We start from the raw sequence: 19,058 nt of genomic DNA, 5'->3' as shown, positions 1-19,058 counted from the left end.
ATGCCCAAGTGATGATGCCAATGTATATACATACAGGAGATTTCTTTTGTATTTTCATAGCTTCTCTCTATACAATAAGCATAAAGGTATATAATAATAAAAATAAAGATAAGAGTTTCTTATAATTACTGGAAAGCAAGGGAAATGAAACTTCAGAACGTCATAGCAGAGCCTTGAGAAGTAAAGATATGAAGTCAAAGCAGGAGCAAAATATTTGTACTTGACAAGCACTTAACAGTCTTATTTGGAACAAAGTCATGGTCAAACATTAATTTAGAATCACTTGGCCTTTTGGACTTAACTGAAGTGGTCCCTTAAGACTCTCTTTAGGCTTTAAGAATTGTTGTCAAAAGCATAATAAAATCTTCTTGTGTTCACACATCTGCTGAAACAAACATGAAATCCAACATTTCAGTACTGTAGGTCCCAGGATGGGGCAAAGGGCCTCTGTCCCTCCTTGCAAGAGAGAAACTGCATCAGGAATCACCTCTCACCAATCAGAATGGCCATCAATGAAAATCTACAAACAATCAATGCTGGAGAGGGTGTAGGGAAAAAGGAACCCTCCTACTCTGTTGGTAGGACTATAAATTGATACAGTCACTATGGAGAACAGTATGCTGCTGCTGCTGCTGCATTGCTTCAGTCATGTCCGACTCTGTGTGACCCGATAGACGGCAGCTCACCAGGCTCCCCGGTCCCTGGGATTCTCCAGGCAAGAACACTGGAGTGGGTTGCCATTTCCTTCTCCAATGCATGAAAGTGAAAAGGTGAAAGTGAAATCGCTCTGTCGTGCCTGACCCTCAGCGACCCCATGGACTGCAGCCTACCAGGCTCCTCCGTCCATGGGATTTTCCAGGCAAGAGTACTGGAGTGGGTTGCCATTGCCTTCTCCGGGAGAACAGTATGGAGGTTCCTTAAAAACTAAAAATAGAACTACCATAGAATCCTGCAGCCCCACTCCTAAGTATATGTGTGGAGAAAACTATAATTCAAAAAAACATATGCACTTCTATGTTCATAGCAGCACTATTTACAATATCCAAGACATGGAAACAATGTAAATGTCCATTGACAGAGAAATGAATAAAGAAGATGTGGTGCATAGATACAATGGAATACTACTAAGTCATAAAAAAGAATAAACTAAGTCATAAAAAAGAATAAAATAATGCCACTTTCAGCAACATGGATGGGCCTAGAGATTATCATGCTAAGTGAAGTAAGTCAAACAGAGGAAGACAAATACCATTTAATATCACTTATGTGTGGGATCTAAAAAAAAAATGAATGCTATAAATGAACTTATATCCCCAAAAGAAATAGACCCACAGACATAGACATGGTCACTTGTGGTTACCAAAGCAGATGAAGGGGATAAATTAGTAGTTTGGGATTAACATATACACACTGCTATGCATAAAACAGATAATTGGCAAGGACCCACTGTATAGCATAGGGAAATATATTCAATATTTTGTAATAACTTATAAGGGAAAAGAATGTGAAATGTATCTATCTATCTATCTATTACTTTGCTGTACACCTGAAACTAACATGACACTGCAAGTCAACTATGTTTCAATAACAGACTCTTTTAATTAAAAAAAAAGAAATAAACAGCATCTCTGAGGAGTCAGCTGTTTATTCAAAGCTCTTTCTACTTGGTATTCAGGGGCTGTTATCTTCTTCTATTAATAGATGATGACCAAAGCAAAACCCCAGCTCTGCCTCTTACAAGTGCTGCCTGCTGCTTGCTGTGGATATGGGTTAGGTTTTACATAGATGTGAGCTTCCAAAGGGGCTTCCCAGGTAGCTCAGGTTTAAAGAACCCGCCTGCCAATGCAGGAGATGTAGGAGATGCGGGTTTGATCCCTGGGTCAGGAAGATCCCCTGGAAGAGGAAATGGAAACCTACTGCAAATGACAACCTGCTCCAGTATTCTTGCTTGGGAAACTCCATGGACAGAGGAGCCTAGCAGTGTACAGTTCATGGGGTCCAAACTGTCGCATGCAACTGAGCGACTAAGCACGAATAAGCCACCAAAGGCCCTGAGGAAGCATTTCCCCTCCCCTGCTGCCTAACCTCATCCCCACAAAAGCCCACAGTTCCGCTCTGCAGCTTCTAATGATGCTTCTTAAGGCTTGAAAACAAACACAGTAGATGCTATAGCTTGGCTATTTTTTTTTCTGTGCACTTTTAAAAACTTCATCTTAGCCTTGCACTTGGCAAAGCAGCTCTGGTAGGGGAAATGAATATTAGCTAAGGGATCTGTGGGCTGGAGTTCAAGTCCTGGATCCTACACTTGCCAACAAGTTCCTTTCCTCTCTAGACTATATTCTGGTCCTCAAGTAGAATTAAGACTTGCCTTCCTCACACAGGTGTGAGGACATGATCATAGCATAAGGAACATGAGGAGGTGCTTTGCAAATCGCCAAGCACTGAACATATCAGATATATTGGAGCAAGAAACAGAAAGCAGGGATAAAGAAAAGGAATCAGAGAGAGAGAGATGTTGAAGAGGTGCTTCATGACACCAAGGATGTAAGATGGTTTCAGAAGAAGCCACATTCAGTCTTTCGAGGGAAGAATGAGAGTAAATGTCAAACACCTTCCTTACTTCCCATTCTGTTTCCTATTTTCTTTCCTATGAAGTATAAGGTAACAAAATTGACCTAGTTCTAAGAAAAGGACACAGGAAGATAAACAGCTCAATACTAAGAAAAGATAAAGGAAACAACAGTCTAAAACAGTGTGCATGTTCAAGGTTTAGAACATCATAAAGATGGAGATGAAATTACACAACCATTGCAAGTGCCCCTGATGCAAAGTCCTGTGAAAACGAGCCCCCTGATTCTTCACCTCAGGCCTCTGGGTTGATAGCTACAAGAGATGTTCTGCTGATAGCCATATGAGACGTTCTGATGCGAAGCAGAGCCAATGGGGCAGGGAGACAGTGGGTCTTTCCCTGTCAAGCTCACACTCCCTCCCACCCATGACACTTCAATGGTCCTCTTGTTTTAATTATCGTGAAGTCTCATTCTGGCTGGAGCAGAACATCTTGCCACTCAAGAGTGCCTACATAGAATATAGCTTTATGGACAAAACAAAAAAGATTGTCCCAAGTATTAGAAAAGTTGCCAGTCTTTTCAGCTGCAAATCCTTAGAGGACTCATCAGTAACGGGGTCACTTCTTGGTTTAGATTCTTCTGCCAGCACCTCCTGTCTCCACCTCCCCGTAGCCCACCCCTGCCCAGCCTTTCTCAAGGAGTTGCTGAGACTTCAGGAACTGAGTAGAGATCTTTCATTGGCTTTCCATGCAACACAGCCCAGCTGGGTGATAGGCTTTCACTCTAGAAACGGTGCGTCAGAGCTGTTGAGAAGGCAGGGGTCAGAGGTAACTTACAAAATCGGGCGAGACTGGAAATCTTCCTGGTTCATCCTCTCAGACTGGCGGATTTTCAGGATTTCTGTGTAGCTCAGGTTCTGCAGTTTGCTCTTGAACTGGTCCAGGGAGCTAGGCTTGGTTGTAAGAGCTCTCATAACCTGTTCCTTCACCACCTGCATTACCTGTGAGATTGAAGGAAAACCATAATTTTCCTGGGGATTGACCTTACCCATTCAGAAAAATCTTCCACAGATTATGGTTCCCTAGCCCCCGGTTCCCTTCGTTTGCACTTTTGGCCCCAACTTGGAGTGTGCTTTTCCAAAGAGTCAACTGCTATGATATACAGCTTCCATTTCCTCCTGTACTACTGGAATTGCAAGGAAAAGGTGGATTGACTAACTTTGAATTGGGAAGGGAGAGGGAGACTTAGGGTGGGAGGGTATATACCTATTCATTTGCTTGATATATTATATGACTGTAGACAATGCAACTCAAGAGAAAAAGGAGTCTAAGCAACAGCTAGAAGTCTGCATAATCATAATTTTTTTCCAGGAGAAACTCTCTGAGACACAATTAACTGTGGAAGTTTGGTTGGCACTGGTTCAAGTGAATGTGAAATAATACCTACACCCGTCCCTCCTGGGTTGCTTTTGCCATGTAGTTAAGGTCTGAGTGTTCATACAGATGATATAGCCAGAAATGTGCATGTGGTATTGCCTCTCTGAGCCAGGCACTAAAAAAAGAGGTCTACTGAATTAGAGCTGACACATCCCATTGGAAGCCTCAAGGAAAAAGAAGAATATGGTAACTGGCTGCTTCGGGACAGGTCCAGACCACAAGAAGGCAATTAACCATTGCCTCTATTAATGTGGATTCATCTTCATCCAAATATCTAGAGCAGGAAAAGACCAGAAAACACACAGAGGCATCCAAGAGACTGTAACCTTGCAGCTTCTTTTTTTCAAATCCTCCATTATAGATGCTAACGACAATTGTTACCCTTGATAACATACCTACTATGAGCCAGATACTATGAAAGGTACTTCATATGTATTCTTTCTTTTAATCTACTCTAATTCAGGACATGGGTATCATCATTATTCCTATATGCAGAAACTGAAGCTTTGAAAACTTTAACTAGTCCAAAATTCTATAGATGATGGGTAGGTGGTTAAGCTGAGATTTGAACTTAGGACTGACTGTAAATGCTGTATTTTACTGTCTTCATACCAACATTCTGGGGTCATCTGCAACTTAAAAATAAGAGTAGATCACCAGTGCACCTCAATTATGTGCTAGGTTCGGTGTCAGGCACTTTGCTGTTCATCAATTCATTTAATCCTCTTTTCAATACAGTAAACTATATGTTTTTACTAGTACTTTAAAGATAAGAAAATGGACTCAATATTGGGAAAAGAATCTGAAAAAGAATAGATATATGAATATGTATAGTTAATCACTTTAATCACTTTTCTGTACAGCTGAAACTAACACAACACTGTAAATCAACTATAATATAAAGTGCAACATTTAAAAAATATATAAGAAAATGGTTACTGAGAAGGATTGAGAACTTCTCTAAGGTCACACATATCTAGTTGAGATCTAAGATACCTGTATGGTGAACAGAACACACACTGAGTGCTGAACAGCCCTGGGGTACCACCTAGCCCATCATTATGACTGTGATCTCAGTATGCTCCTATGGCTTCTAAACAGTTATTCATTCAACAATTCAAGCACGGTAGATAGTAATTGCTCACTGATGGGGAAAAAAAAACAAACAAACAAGTATTAACTGCTCGTCGTGTCTGACTCTTTGCAACCCTATGGAATGTAGCCCGCCAGACTCCTCTATCTATGGGATTCTTCAGGCAAGAATGCTAGAGTGGGGTGTCATGCCCTCCTCCAGGGCTTCTTCCTGACCCAGGGATCAAACCCAGGTCTCCTGTGCTGCAGGCAGATTCTTTACCACCTGAGCCACCAGGGAATCCCACTCACTGGCTAGTCCCACCAAAATGTCAATATTTCATGAAATGTTATTGAACAGAAGTAACAGTTTTATAGGATGGAAAAGACCGTGGCAACCAGAACTTTCAAACCCGAGTGATGGCCAGGTGATGGCGAAAAATCTCACCACCTCAAGTAATATTAGGCAGATGAAATGTCCTCCACACATTGGACAGCTTGTTGCACCAGCTGAGCTCTGTTTAATGGCATTGCCCTTCTCTGATGGTACAGGGTGCTTTCTCCAAGTGGATGTCTCTAGCACAGCTGTCCTATTACAAATAAGGACCTGTCCAGTGATCTGCTGGGGTCCACAGACATTGAGAGGCAGAACAAGAAAATGAATCCTTCTTGGTAGCAAAACAAAATGTGCCCTCAGAAAAACCAAAGCCTTGGGGGAACCCATAAGCCCATGAGTCCCCTCAGCTCAGGGATGTCTGATAGCTCACTCTTTAGTCATCTGCATGCACATTGCTTGCCCTGCCCTTGTGTAACCAGGAATCCCATGTCAACCACATTTTCCTTTAGTCAACTGAACACGGCTGAACCAAGGGTAAGATGAGTCATAGGTGGTTGGGAGACAAACAGGTCTGTCTATTTTCAAGTGCTATCAACCCTTATTTTTCCTTATATCCTTCTAACCTTTAAGAATCCATGCCCACAGTAAGACTGCCCACTACTAGGTAATCTATTTGCATTTTCATAGGAACTATGAGGCAAGAAGTATTTTATCACAAGAAATAAATCTAATTGTAGGAATCTTGAGAAACTTCAGAAGAAAATGTGAAGGATGACAGATCTATATCATTCACTATGGATCTGCTTTATCCAGTAGGCAACACTGTTCTCAGAGGACTGTGTGCCATGCTTGCCTTGTAAAGAAGAGGTTGCTGGTGATAACACTGATGTAAGACTCTTGAGAGTACCTTGGACTGCAAGGAGATCCAACCAGTCCATTCTGAAGGAGATCAGCCCTGGGATTTCTTTGGAAGTAATGATACTAAGGCTGAAACTCCAGTACTTTGGCCACCTCATGCGAAGAGTTGACTCATTGGAAAAGATTCTGATGCTGGGAGGGATTGGGGGCAGGAGGAGAAGGGGACGACAGAGGATGAGATGGCTGGATGGCATCACCGACTCAATGGATATGAGTCTGGGTGAACTCCGGGAGTCGGTGATGGATAGGGAGGCCTGGCGTGCTGCAATTCATGGGGTTGCAAAGAGTCAGACACGACTGAGCGACTGAACTGAACTGAACTGAAAGGCATGAAGGCAACTGTCCTCCAGGCCAGTGACTCATGGGACTTTCTGGGGCGATGGCTGGATTACTCTGCAGTGTAATTCCACTGGTTATTAGGGTTACCATAAGTCAGACTACATTAAAAAAAATATTTTTATTTATGTATCGGGCTGTGCTGGGTCTTAGTTGTGGCATGTGGGATTTTTATCTGTGGCATGTGGAATCTAATTCTTTGATCAGGAATCTCTGACTTAGCCCCTGTGCATTAGGAGTGCAATTTTAGCCAATGGACCACCAGGGATGTCCCAATCAGACTGTATTGATCGAAACTTTTTTTTTTTTTGAGATTTGGGAACGGATTTTCTAAAAACCCAACTACATACTGTTAATAAGAAACATGTTTTTTTTTTTAAATATGTGCTTTTACTAAAATTTTAATTTTTTTTCTTTTTCTTTTTTTAAAATTTATTTTAAGTAGAGGCTAATTACTTTACAATATTGTATTGGTTTTGCCATACATCAACATGAATCCGCCACAGGTGTACACGTGTTCCCAATCCTGAATCCTCCTCCCACCTCCCTCCCCATACCATCCCTCTGGGTCATCCAAGTGCACCAGCCCCAAGCTTCCTGTGTCCTGCATCAAACCTGGACTGGTGATTCATTTCTTATATGATATTATATGTGTTTCAATGCCATTCTCCCAAATCATCCCCCCACTCCCTCTCCCAGAGTCCAAAAGACTGTTCTATACATCTGTGTCTCTTTTGCTGTCTTGCATACAGGGTTATCGTTATCATCTTTCTAAATTCCATATATACGCATTAGTATACTGTATTGGTGTTTTTCTTTCTGGCTTACTTCACTCTGTATAATGAGCTCCAGTTTCAGCCACCTCATTAGAACTGACTCAAATGTATTCTTTTTAATGGCTGAGTAATACTCCATTGGGTATATGTACCACAGCTTAAAAATTTGCTCGAGAAGCATTATTTGTGAAATCAACATAACAAACATTGCTGAGCGCTCGTGGAAAACAGATGGAAACAGTGGTTGACTTTATTTTTTGGGCTCCAAAGTCACTGCAGATGGTGACTGCAGCCGTGAAATTAAAAGATGCTTACTCTTTGGAAGGAAAGTTATGACCAACCTAGACAGCATATTAAAAAGCAGAGACATTACTTTGCCAACAAAGGTCTGTCTGGTCAAGGCTATGGTTTTTCCAGTAGTCATGTATGAATGTGACAGTTGGACTATAAAGAAAGCTGAGTGCCGAAGAATTGATGCTTTTGAACTGTGGTTTTGGAGAAGACTCTTGAGAGTCCCTTGGACTGCAAGGAGATCTAACCAGTCCATCCTAAAGGAGATCAGTCCTGGGTGTTCATTGGAAGGACTGATACTGAAGCTGAAACTCCAATGCTTTGGCCACCTCATGCCAAGAGCTGACTCATTTGAAAAGACGCTGATGCTGGGAAAGATTGAGGGCAGGCAGAGAAGGGGATGACAGAGGATGAGATGGTTGGATGGGATCACTGACTCAATAGGCATGAGTTTGAGTAAACTCCGGGAGTTGGTGATGGGGCCTGGTGTGCTGCAGTTCATGGGCTTGCAGAGTTGGACATGAGTGACTGAATTGAACTGAACTGAAGGCATGCTCTTTGCCTTGTGTGAACTAAGGCTCTAATAAGAGAACCAGGATGAGCAAAGATTATGACAGCTGAAATGTGGATGTGACAGAGCAGATGGATGGATAAACATTGTTGGCAGATGGGAAGGTATTTCAAAGAAGAGAATGTCACATGAATTTAGAATGAAGTATGCATATTCAGTGATGTGGAAATAGGTAAATAATATGGAAACTACCACATCTTAACTGCTTGAAACCTGGGCTATGTCTGAATTGGAACCAGTTACATAAACATTGTTTCATGCCCCCAGTGTAACGGAAGAGAGGAAAATTTCCAGTTGACCTTCCACCTGATCTGCTTCTTTTTTTACTCAGGCAAAATGCTAAATTTGGGATGCTTCACAAATTTTGAAATTGTGACCATCTCATATCTTGCAGTATAAATGGTGGCTAAATATGGTCAAGGCTGAATTATAACACTTTGTAGTTTCATGTGAGGGGCACTGCAGGAGCTGTCCCTTTCCTCATTTAGAGAAACTCAGAGTTGAGCCAAGGTTGTAATTGTCATCTCCTAATGTTATTTGACCTTCTAGCGGGAGGTAGGACATGTAAGAGAGACAAAGATATAGCAACTAGAACACCAAAAATGAAGAGGTTTTAAAATAGAATTAGGTTAATGCTGGGGGAGTCTTAACAGCTCTCTCCACTTTCCTCATTTTATAGATGAGAAAACAGGCTCAGAGGGCCAGGAGATGCTCTTATTTCATGAGTTTCTTAAGGAGCTGCCAGAGATGACAGTCACTAGACTACGTGTGACTAGACACAATGATAATGTTAGTAAGAGGGTATGTAGCATGAACTGACCAATCAGCATCCTTCCCAGACTTTTCTGACTCGACTTGAGGCAGAATTGAAGTGTGCTCCTTTCGCCTCAAATTGAGAACTGTGAGAATGTCCCTTAACATATGGCAGAGTGGAAGATAATGAGCCCGATGCCAGTAGAATCAGACACAAGAAAGTTAGAAGCATGTGCACATGTGTGTGCGGGGGTGGAGAGAGAGAGAGAGAAAAGGAGAGAGACAAAGAATGTGTTAATAATGGTGATGCCATGTGCATGTACTAAGTCGCTTCAGTTGTGTCCGACCCTTTGTGACCCTTTGGACTGTAGCCTGCCAGTCTCCTCTGTCCATGGGATTCTCCAGGCAAGAATACTGGAGTGGGTTGCCATGTCCTCCTCCAGGGGATCCTCCTGACCCAGGGATCGAACCTGCATCTCCTGAATTCCAGGCAGATTCTTCACCACTGAGCCACTGGGGAAACCCAATGATGAAGCTATGCTGTTGCTGCTGCTGCTAAGTTGCTCCAGTCATGTCCGACTCTGTGTAACCCCATAGACAGCAGCCCACCAGGCTCCCCCATCCCTGGGATTCTCCAGGCAAGAACACTGGAGTGGGTTGCCATTTCCCTCTTCCTTGCATGAAAGTGAAAAGTGAAAGGGAAGTCGCTCAGTCATGTCCGACTCTTCGAGACCCCATGGACTGCAGCCCAGCAGGCTCCTCTGTCCATGGGATTTTCCAGGCAAGAGTACTGGAGTGGGGTGCCATCGTCTTCTCCAACCACAAGGTCAGTTCAACTCTGGTATTTGCTGGTTTGATTACATAAGCCTTTTTTTCTGGAAATGGTTTGAATGGGATTCTTGTCACTTTCAACCGAAGATCTCAATGAACATAAGCAATGAAGTATGCAGGAATACCAATTTAAGAGGCTGACATTGCCCAGATTGGAGAAAAAATAGGAAAAGGTCACTGGGTAGGAACAATAAAGCTATTTTGAAAACAAATAAGTTAAAATCATCTTCATTTATACGCTCATGGTTGTACCTTTGCATGGAAATGATGATAATCCCTTATGCAAGTATGGGAAACTCTTCAGCTTCTACTTATACTCTGCACTTAAAATCCACTGTTAGAATTCCATTTCTCCTGCTTAAGACTTTGATCCCTGCTAGATGTAAGCATCCGTAAGTGGAACAATCCTTTAAATCCCCAACAATCATTTACACTTCAGTTTGAAGAAAATATAGCCCTTTTCTTAAGAGTAGGTTGATAAGGGTGAAGAGGTCTGGATGGCACTGGCCCCAGGAAAAGGGAAGCAAGTGGTAGGTATACAGGATAAAACAGCAGCCAAATATTGGTTTTGCCTACCTCACAGTTTTGCTTGGCACTGGCCATTGTTCTATGTCCAACAGCAATGACCTGAGCGACAGATGTCATTGTTTCCTTAAGAAGGGGCAAAATAGTCAGAGGGGTCAAACGGCCTTCTATTCCTTTGCAACATACCTTCTACAAGAACTAGAATTAATGATGTGAAGTCTCTGTTAGTGCTCTATGTGTGCAATTTAAATCAGGATACTCACAACCACCATCTTTAACCCCATCCTCTTTGGGAAACCTTTAATCATTTTCTGAAAAACCCACAATGGTGTTGCAGAGGCACGAGCAAAGCAGTGAACTTAAAACTTCTTAATTACAACATGTGCTTTGCCACAGACATCAAAGAAAACATACTCTTAGAATTTGCATTTGGTATTGACTGATTATTTAATCAAGGTCTGAACCGTGCCTGTGGTCTGAACCGTGTGTTTCTGGAGTTTTCCCAGCACACACTGACTGTAATAACATCATATGTTACAAAAGAAGTGGGGGTCCCACAACTCACTTGTACTTTAAATGGAGAAAACCTTTTGGCTCCTTGGCAGAGTGGGTTAAAGGTGTAAGTGCTGGGTATCCCTGAATAGAATCAAGCATGCTGGCAGTCTAACGGTGCTCCGGTTTCGTTATTGTTAACTGCAATGAGCTTCTGATCCATGGAGCCTCTGTGTGCTCCTGGTCTCATCAGCTCTTTGACCCTGACACACCAGTTACATCTTTATCCAGCATCATTCATCCATTCATTCAACAACTGTTTCTGAGCATCTACAATGTAAAAGGCCCTAAGAGTGAATGTTCTTGTGTGGAATGAGCTCCTGGCCTGGGAAAGTGAAAGACTTGCAACTCCATCTGCATCTTCCAAGAGAGGACGTGACGTCATAGTGGTGCATGGGCAAGATATTCATCCCTCAAATATTTCCTGAGCCCCTCTCAAGTGCCAGAGGGCTGAGGGTGTAGAATGGGGATTTTGGCTGGGGTTTAAGGAGAGGCCAGATATGGACATGAGGAGGAGCAGGGAAGGAGCCCGTCTCAGTGGAAGAAACGGCATGAGGCAAGCTCAGAGAGAGGAGAGAACAGCTCTAGGTGGAGAAGAGTGGCTGGTGGTTTCATTTAATTGGAGAAATGAGGTGGAGTTGAGAGGTAAGGCTGGGAAGATGGTAGGTGGCTTTACTAAGATGAAAAATGCAGATTGTTTTTTTCTATTACTAATGATAAATCATCAGAGGATTTTGGGTGGTGTGATGGAATTCAGTAATGTATATTGGGACACATGCAAAGGTATCTTTTTTCCTGGGCCAGTTGGGGAAAGGAGGGATGTCAGCAAAGTCTACACGGTTGAGACAAGACTGTTGCTGGGACTTGAAGGATGAATGGGAGTTACGATGTAATGGAAGAGGAAAATGTCCCTCCAGGCAGAGGGACTGGCAAGAGCAAAGGCAGGAGGTAGGCAGTGCATGACTCAGGTATTAGAGAAAATATGCTTTTGGAGTTCACGTTAGTAGTTTTCAGCCAATGGATGGGTACTGGTTGCAGGGCAGCTACACAGCCTTTAGAGCTCAACACACACAATTTTGAAACCAGGCTGCCAACTTCCTCAAGATGCTCAATCCCTCCCAGACTCATTTCCATCATCTGTAAACTGGGAGAATGAATCATTTGAGATTCATCAGAGCATTAGTGATAAAGAATCCTTCTGCCGATGCAGGAGATGCAAGAGATGCATGTTCGATCCTTGAGTTGGGAAGATCCCCTGGAGTAGGAAATGGCAACCCACTCCAGTATTCTTGCCTGGAGAATCCCATGGACAGAGGAGCCTGGCAGGCTACAGTTCATGGGTCTGCAAAGAGTCAGACACAACTCAGCAACGGAGCGCGTGCGCATGCACACGCATGCACACACACACTGTTTATTGTTAATGAGGTAAAGCCTAAAACTCTGCATGGTATATTGTAGATAGTTAGCAAACACTAGTTCCCCTTCTCAAGCCTTAGTTTACTCACTGTGAAGTGGAAATAATAGTACAGAGTTCACAGGGTTGTTGTAAAATCTAAACAACATACTATGTGCAAAGCATCTGACACAGTGAATGGAACATACTAGATTCATGACAAATGTGAGTCCCCTTACCTTCTGAGAATGAAATTATGTCAGAGGTTTCTCCTATAAAAATATTCCCAGACCACATCATCTGTATTATCTGGCAACTTGCTAGAAATGCAGCTTCTTAGGCCCACCCCAGGCCCATGGAATCAGAAACTTTAGGGCTGGGCCCAGGAATCAGTGTTTTAATAGCTGCTCTAGATGATTCTGATGCACCTTCAAGTGTGAGAACCTCTGATTTCAGCAGATGTCCAGCACCACTTCTGAGCCTTTAGTGTGGCCTCTATAGAGAGTCCTGTCATATGTCTATAAAGCAAGGAAGTTAATGACTAGTGTATCTGTAACCCCATCTAGATTGTAAATCCCTGGAAGGCAGGCACTGTTTCTTGTTTGTATTGTGGCGCATGGTACTTAACAAGTATCTGCCGGACTGTAATGATTGATAGGCTCAACACTGAAGATTCTCAGGCTTCTACCGTTCATCTATAGAATTAAACAAATGCAACCTTAACACAACTGTAAGACTGCTAACACACCTCTCAGAGAGCACTTTTCCACAGCCTAAGGAATAATGTCTGTGGCTTTGAGATGGTGTCTTGGGGTTCCAGAGGTCGTTCTGGGCTTTCTTTCAGAGGTGAGCTGGAGGGGGCTGATCTGAAGCTGAGTGAAGGGTTTTGGAAGAAGCCATGGCAGTATACCACTAAAGGGGATGCTTACAAATATACAATTACCCAACCAGTGGTGCCCGTTAAATGGATTTATCTCCATGATGAAGAGAAAAGGCTGTCTTAGAGAAGACAGATGCCAATGCGGTCTGGCTTTAAAATGACTCATGAGGGAGAGTTCTCATTGCTGGGTTTAGGACTGGAACCATTTTTCTTCCCAGAAATGTTCTTTACATAAAACAACAGAAGGCTCAGAAAACTTGAGGGATTCCACCTGGAGAGGAGTATGGGGGAAGGAAGACCCCAGGTACCCATGTATAAGCAGGATACTTTTCTGGAGACTAGGACTCACTCTAGAGGGCTACTCTCCAAGGTTAGAATGTGGGGAGAAGTGGCCTTGCCTAGAAAAAGTTCAAGAAGTTAGGGTGAAAACTGGTGACTTACCTGGAAGGGGCAGTTACTGAACCAGATGTAGGCTGTCAACTGACCTCCATCCTTTAGAGGTCTTTAAACTTAGGATAGCTTCTGGAAACTAGAGATGATTCTACTTTATAGTTCTGCCATAGGTAGGGAATGGACTGCCTGAGTCAGTTCAAGCAAACAAGACTTTTGCTGAGTGCTATCAAGTGTATTGTCATGCTGCAGTCAATGGGGTCGCAAAGAGTCGGATACAACTTAGCGACTGAACAACAATAAATCAAGTATATTAAATGAAAGAAAGAAAAAATAAAAGTGATTTCTTAGCCCAAGGAGCAGGATTTAATTTTTCTGTATTTATCTTGGGGCAGTTTGATCTAGAGCAGAGGTTGGCAAACTTCTCTTAAGGGCCAGATAAGAAATATTTTAAGCTTTGTGGACCATATAGTGTCTGTAGTAGCTACCCAGCTCTGCTGTGGTGCCATGAAAGTGACCACAGATAATAAGAAATGATGAGCATGGCTGTGTGCCAATAAAACCTCATTTGACAAGATAGCTGGTAGACTGGGTATACAGCCTGCAGGTGGGAGTTTGCTAACCCCTGGTATAGAAGAAAAATACCTGGCTTTACAATTAGGCAGTGCTCATTTCACAGTCTGCCTCCATCATTCACTCCACTGGGCAAATTGCTCTAGCTTCTCTGAATCTTGTTTCCTTGTCTATAAAGTGGAGGTGAATATCTCTAGTTAGGATTAGAAGATGCACAATATTTACCCCATTACACTATACTCATCATTAGGAGGCTTCCTGTGAATCGCCATTCTAATAACAGCTTATCCAAAGGAAAAAAAATCTTCCTTGTAGCATGCAAAAATCCTCATGACAACCCGGGGGGTTCATAACATGTGCAGGGCAATTCAAGATTATATTTAGGTTGCACTGAATAGAATTGGTTCAGACAGATTAAAGAGCTGTTTCTTTAAACAGTGTTCTCAGCTCTCCCTCAGAATGGTTTCACGGACTGGAAGACACTCTGGCCCATCCTTGCTTCCTTCTACCACACCTCCTACTGGGGTTGGATCAGTGCAGGCCCCTGCTGATGGGTCTGACTCTCCAGGGCCCCATGGGATCAGGCTTAATGTAAGTGAATAGAGACTGTTCTGAAATCACAAGTCAGCTCAGCTGGTGTGCAACCTCCAGCCCATCCTCAATTTCATTCTATGTCCTCAAATTATACCAGATGAATCTGAAATAGTCTGTTCATTAATAAATGCAATAAAGTATTTCTGCACTTCATAGAGGACATGATCTAAGCCTGGCATGTGATAATCATAAGAACCAGCAAGCTATTTAGCTTCTCCCCACCTCTGATGCTCCAGTGGGTCTTAATAGCTCTCTGAGCTCCTGTGAGCATCCCTCAGAGGGGGTGTCGATGACCTAATTCTGAGCTGTGTGTAACATGGGCTGTGAGGACACCATGACCAGACCTCTCTAAGACAGCATTTCTGAATCCATCAAACACTAGGCTTACTATGCATCAAATCAAAAGCCAAGATATGAACCCAGGAGCTGAGAATAAGAAGAGTTCATTGAAGACTGGGATGTTCCATTGGTTTGACTCCTCCCAAATCAGAGTCTGGAATGCAAACTGCTGACAGTCTTGTTCTTAGGGGCCCATGTATCTGTACTGTGCCGGTATTGCACCTTGGAGTTTCATTATGTCTTTGGTGAGTGATGAAAAACAAAGTAGCAATGATCCAAATGGTGGAACTCTCTGGGCTGGGGAACCTTAATGTTCATGAAAGTTGGGTATTTTGCTAGGGGGATTATAGTTTTCAGAAGTGTGAGATGCTCATTCGCCTCTTAAATATCTATTCTTTTCTTCGACTTCACATTATTATCACTGACCCACCCCTGGAACCCTGCCTCATCACCTGATGCGACTTCCCAACAGCCTCTGGCTTCAACTCTGCCCCTTCCAGCCCCCCTACATAGACGCTGGATTATTTCCAAAAGGTAATCTCATCACTGCCTGTTGGTGAAGACTGGCTCCTTCAGCGTGACCATGAGGGCCCTCATGGTTGCCTTCCACTCCCCTCTAGCTGATGCCTTCTACACTGTATCACCCTTCAGATTCCATGATCCAGCCACACTGAGATTCTCCCAGTGCCTTGAACTTCATCCTGTAGCTTCACTTGTGCTTACTTTCTCCCACCTGTGACTAATGACCTCCTTCCAATACCTGTTCATTCTTCAAATCTAGAAATCCATCTGTGACCTGCTGCCCTCTCACTAAAGGCAACGTTGGACCACCTATTCTCCCCTCATAGGACTGTATCATAATGTCATGGGCTGTGTCCTTCTTGGTGATGACTCTTGTATATTCAGAGTCTGCATGATCTGATCACATAGTAATTGACAAAAGGTCTGTTTAATATATGACAGATGGACTCATCAAATGATTAAAAGCAGAAACAGCCTCAAAATCAGTAATTCCCAATTCTCAGTCTACAACAAAATTTAAAATGTACCTTTGGCTGGCCTCACCCCCATAGATTCTGATTCATCTAGCTGGGAATGGGTTTCACACACTGAAAACCCACTGGTCACACTCTACAAAGCTCCCCGCTGCCGCCGCCACCACCAAGTCACTTCAGTCGTGTCCGACTCTGTGCGACCCCATAGACGGCAGCCCACCAGGCTCCCCTGTCCCTGGGATTCTCCAGGCAAGAACACTGGAGTGGGTTGCCATTTCCTTCTCCAATGCATGAAAGTGAAAGTGAAGTCACTCAGTCGTGTCCCACTCTTAGCTACCCCATGGACTGAAGCCTACCAGGCCCCTCCGTCCATGGGATTTTCCAGGCAAGAGTACTGGAGTGGGGTGCCATTGCATTTTCCACAAAGCTCCCCAGGAGGCACTAAAGTTCAGCTGAGGTTGAGGGCTACTGGTCTTAAATGAGGAGGCATAAGAAGGTAGGAAGGAGCTATGATGATTACCATTTCAGGAAAAAGAGAAAGGGATGTTCAACTTACAGATGAGGAACCCACAGCTTGGCTTGTTACAGCCCTCAAGGGCTCTAACAGTTCCCCTAAGGGCTGGCCTTCAGGTACTAGCTACAGTGTGGAGAGGGTGAGTGTTTTCACCTGGGACAGTCAGAGAGATGGTCAGGAGACTGCATCTGCTCTGAGCAGGCTTGGACAGGGCTCTCTGATGCCACCCCACTCGGGGGCTGGGTAATTTTCCCTGGGCTGCTTCTCACTGAGGCGGCCCTAGTCACCATGGTGCAAGCATCTGTTACCTGGGCTCAGGTGTTGCTCAGGGACCCACTGTAGCAAGGGCAGCCACCGCCTTCCCAATAAGCCCGCAGTCCCCTGGGCAGCAATCAGTATCAGCATTTCCAGATACATGGCAGATGCCTGAGTGCCAACACTGAGTGAGCAAGCCTGTGGTTGGCAGTGTCCAGACAGGCCTGGGGAACCTGATGGAGGGCTATTACTAGAGACACTATGAAAAATAACTTTTTTAAACTCACCCCGAGAGCAAAGCAGATGGCACCAGAGCTGTTAGAAACGGAGCTAGCTGCTTGGCACTGCCTTTTCCTTGCTCAGAACTTTCCCTAGTTCAACTACAAATAAAGTAGGAATCAGATGGCAGGGGGTAGTGATGCTCAGACAGGTTCAATCATCCTGAGAATCTGATCATATACAAACTAAGAGCTCTGAGGGCTTTGCCATCAGCCCCAAATAACTTATTAAATGATGTCTGATCTGTGGTTCCGTGCAGGTGCTAACTGGGTGATTTCACATCTGATGATGAAGACACAGGCACTAACAGCTGCCCTGCTCTTCACAAGAAGGCATTTTAATTTAAGGTTTCAGGCACCTTTACAGCCAGTAAAAAAAAAACATTTCAACTAGCAATTCATCTCAAAATCAATTAGTGCTGGCTTTGTAGAAGAACAATGGATGTGGAAGAAACATCCTTCTCAGTTTCTTCAGCATCCACAGGGAGCCAGTTCAAAAGAGGAGGCAGAAGAGGTGAGGGCTGGGATTAATGCCTTCCCTCTGCATCCTGCCCTTAGAGCAGGGGAGACCAAGAGGCAAGCAGTCCTGTGACCAGGCTTCTTTTCCCCACTGAAACAGGGAGCCAGATTAATACAGCCATCAGGCTAGATTTGCTGGTTAGCTAATTGAAGGCCCTGGTGGACAGCAGGGAGCTATTTTCACTAGTGTCTGAGGATGCTTGCCTCAGGCAAGCAAAGTCCCTGCCAATCACATTAGTGGGTAGCATTTAATTCCATGGCTTTGAATAAACGACATGTCAAGTAAGTCAGTCAAAATGCATGACCATGTGTGGTGAGAGAAGCAGAAACCAATGGGGCTGGTTTTCAGGCCATAAAGTACCCTGAAAAGTAGGATAGTATAGTACAACAGCCGACATTCAGGGGCTGGCATAGAGTGAGCAGGAAGGAAGAGTTAATGACTGGAGGAGGGAAAGGAGATGGAAGATAGTAGAGCTGAAGGATCATCAGTAATAGAAGACGGAAGGCAAGATGCCATTTCACTCATGCTAGATATTCATGGCACATACATTCACATCTTTGAAATTTCACAACTTTGAAGGTTCTTATGGAGAAGACTTACTGTAAATGCATTGTGTACTTACTGTAAATGAGGGTGAATCCTGAAGCCTCCCACATTTGGCTCTCCTAGTAGGTTTGCATAAGCTATTAAATAGTGACAAATGAAAGAGGACAACCCACCCCTCTGGAAGGGAGATTGAATAAACTTTTCATAAGCGGACTGCTCAGGCAAGAACACGGGGGAAATGGGGTAGAAAAGGCAAGGTCTGGCTTCTATAAACCACCTCTGCCACCAGGCAAGGCTGCCGAACTCTGAAGACATGGGGATCACTGCTTCGACAAGTCATTCCGGAAGGACCGTGCACCAAAGTGAACGTGCTGGTGGATGCCCCTCAGCAGACAAACTGCGCAGGGGCATGGCCATGCAGCAGAGCCCACTGGTGTAAACTCTGACATACAGGAGGGAATCTTCTTGTCGTCCTTCTCCAAATACTATTTCCTTTTCAGTACTCATCAAATTAAGAGTGTGATATTTTTTCCCTCTCAGTGGTCTTATTTCACTAAAAAAGTAATTATAAGCTTCAAAATTATGAAATATTTCAACAGAAAATACTACAGCAGATACTTCATCATCCACCATATTAATTTTATTTGTGTCAACATTTTGTTTTAGATGTCTTTTTTAAAGATATAAAATGCCATACCTCATTCTACCCTTGCCAGAGATATATTCTTTCTGTAGATATTTTTATAATTCTACATATGCCTGTATGCATAAATAACATGTAATATTTTCTTGTGTTTTTACAGTTTTAAGCAAA

General features: G+C 43.5%; 1 protein-coding gene across 6 annotated transcripts in view; it reads right to left on the bottom strand.

Annotated features, from left to right (window-relative positions):
• The window catches only part of ELMO1 (engulfment and cell motility 1), a 584,006-nt gene that overhangs the window by 37,234 nt on the left and 527,714 nt on the right, over positions 1-19,058 (bottom strand). For all 6 annotated transcript variants that reach the window (XM_061414116.1, XM_061414119.1, XM_061414114.1 and 3 more), the window contains one exon: positions 3,407-3,570. In XM_061414116.1, the coding sequence (XP_061270100.1) occupies positions 3,407-3,570 (164 nt within the window). The remainder of the gene's footprint in view (positions 1-3,406; positions 3,571-19,058) is intronic.

The sequence above is a fragment of the Bos javanicus genome, chromosome 4 (assembly GCF_032452875.1).
Source record: "Bos javanicus breed banteng chromosome 4, ARS-OSU_banteng_1.0, whole genome shotgun sequence".
Lineage (NCBI taxonomy): Eukaryota > Metazoa > Chordata > Mammalia > Artiodactyla > Bovidae > Bos > Bos javanicus.
The sequence above is the reverse complement of the archived record's forward strand: the minus strand, read 5'-3'. Positions and strand labels throughout refer to the sequence as shown.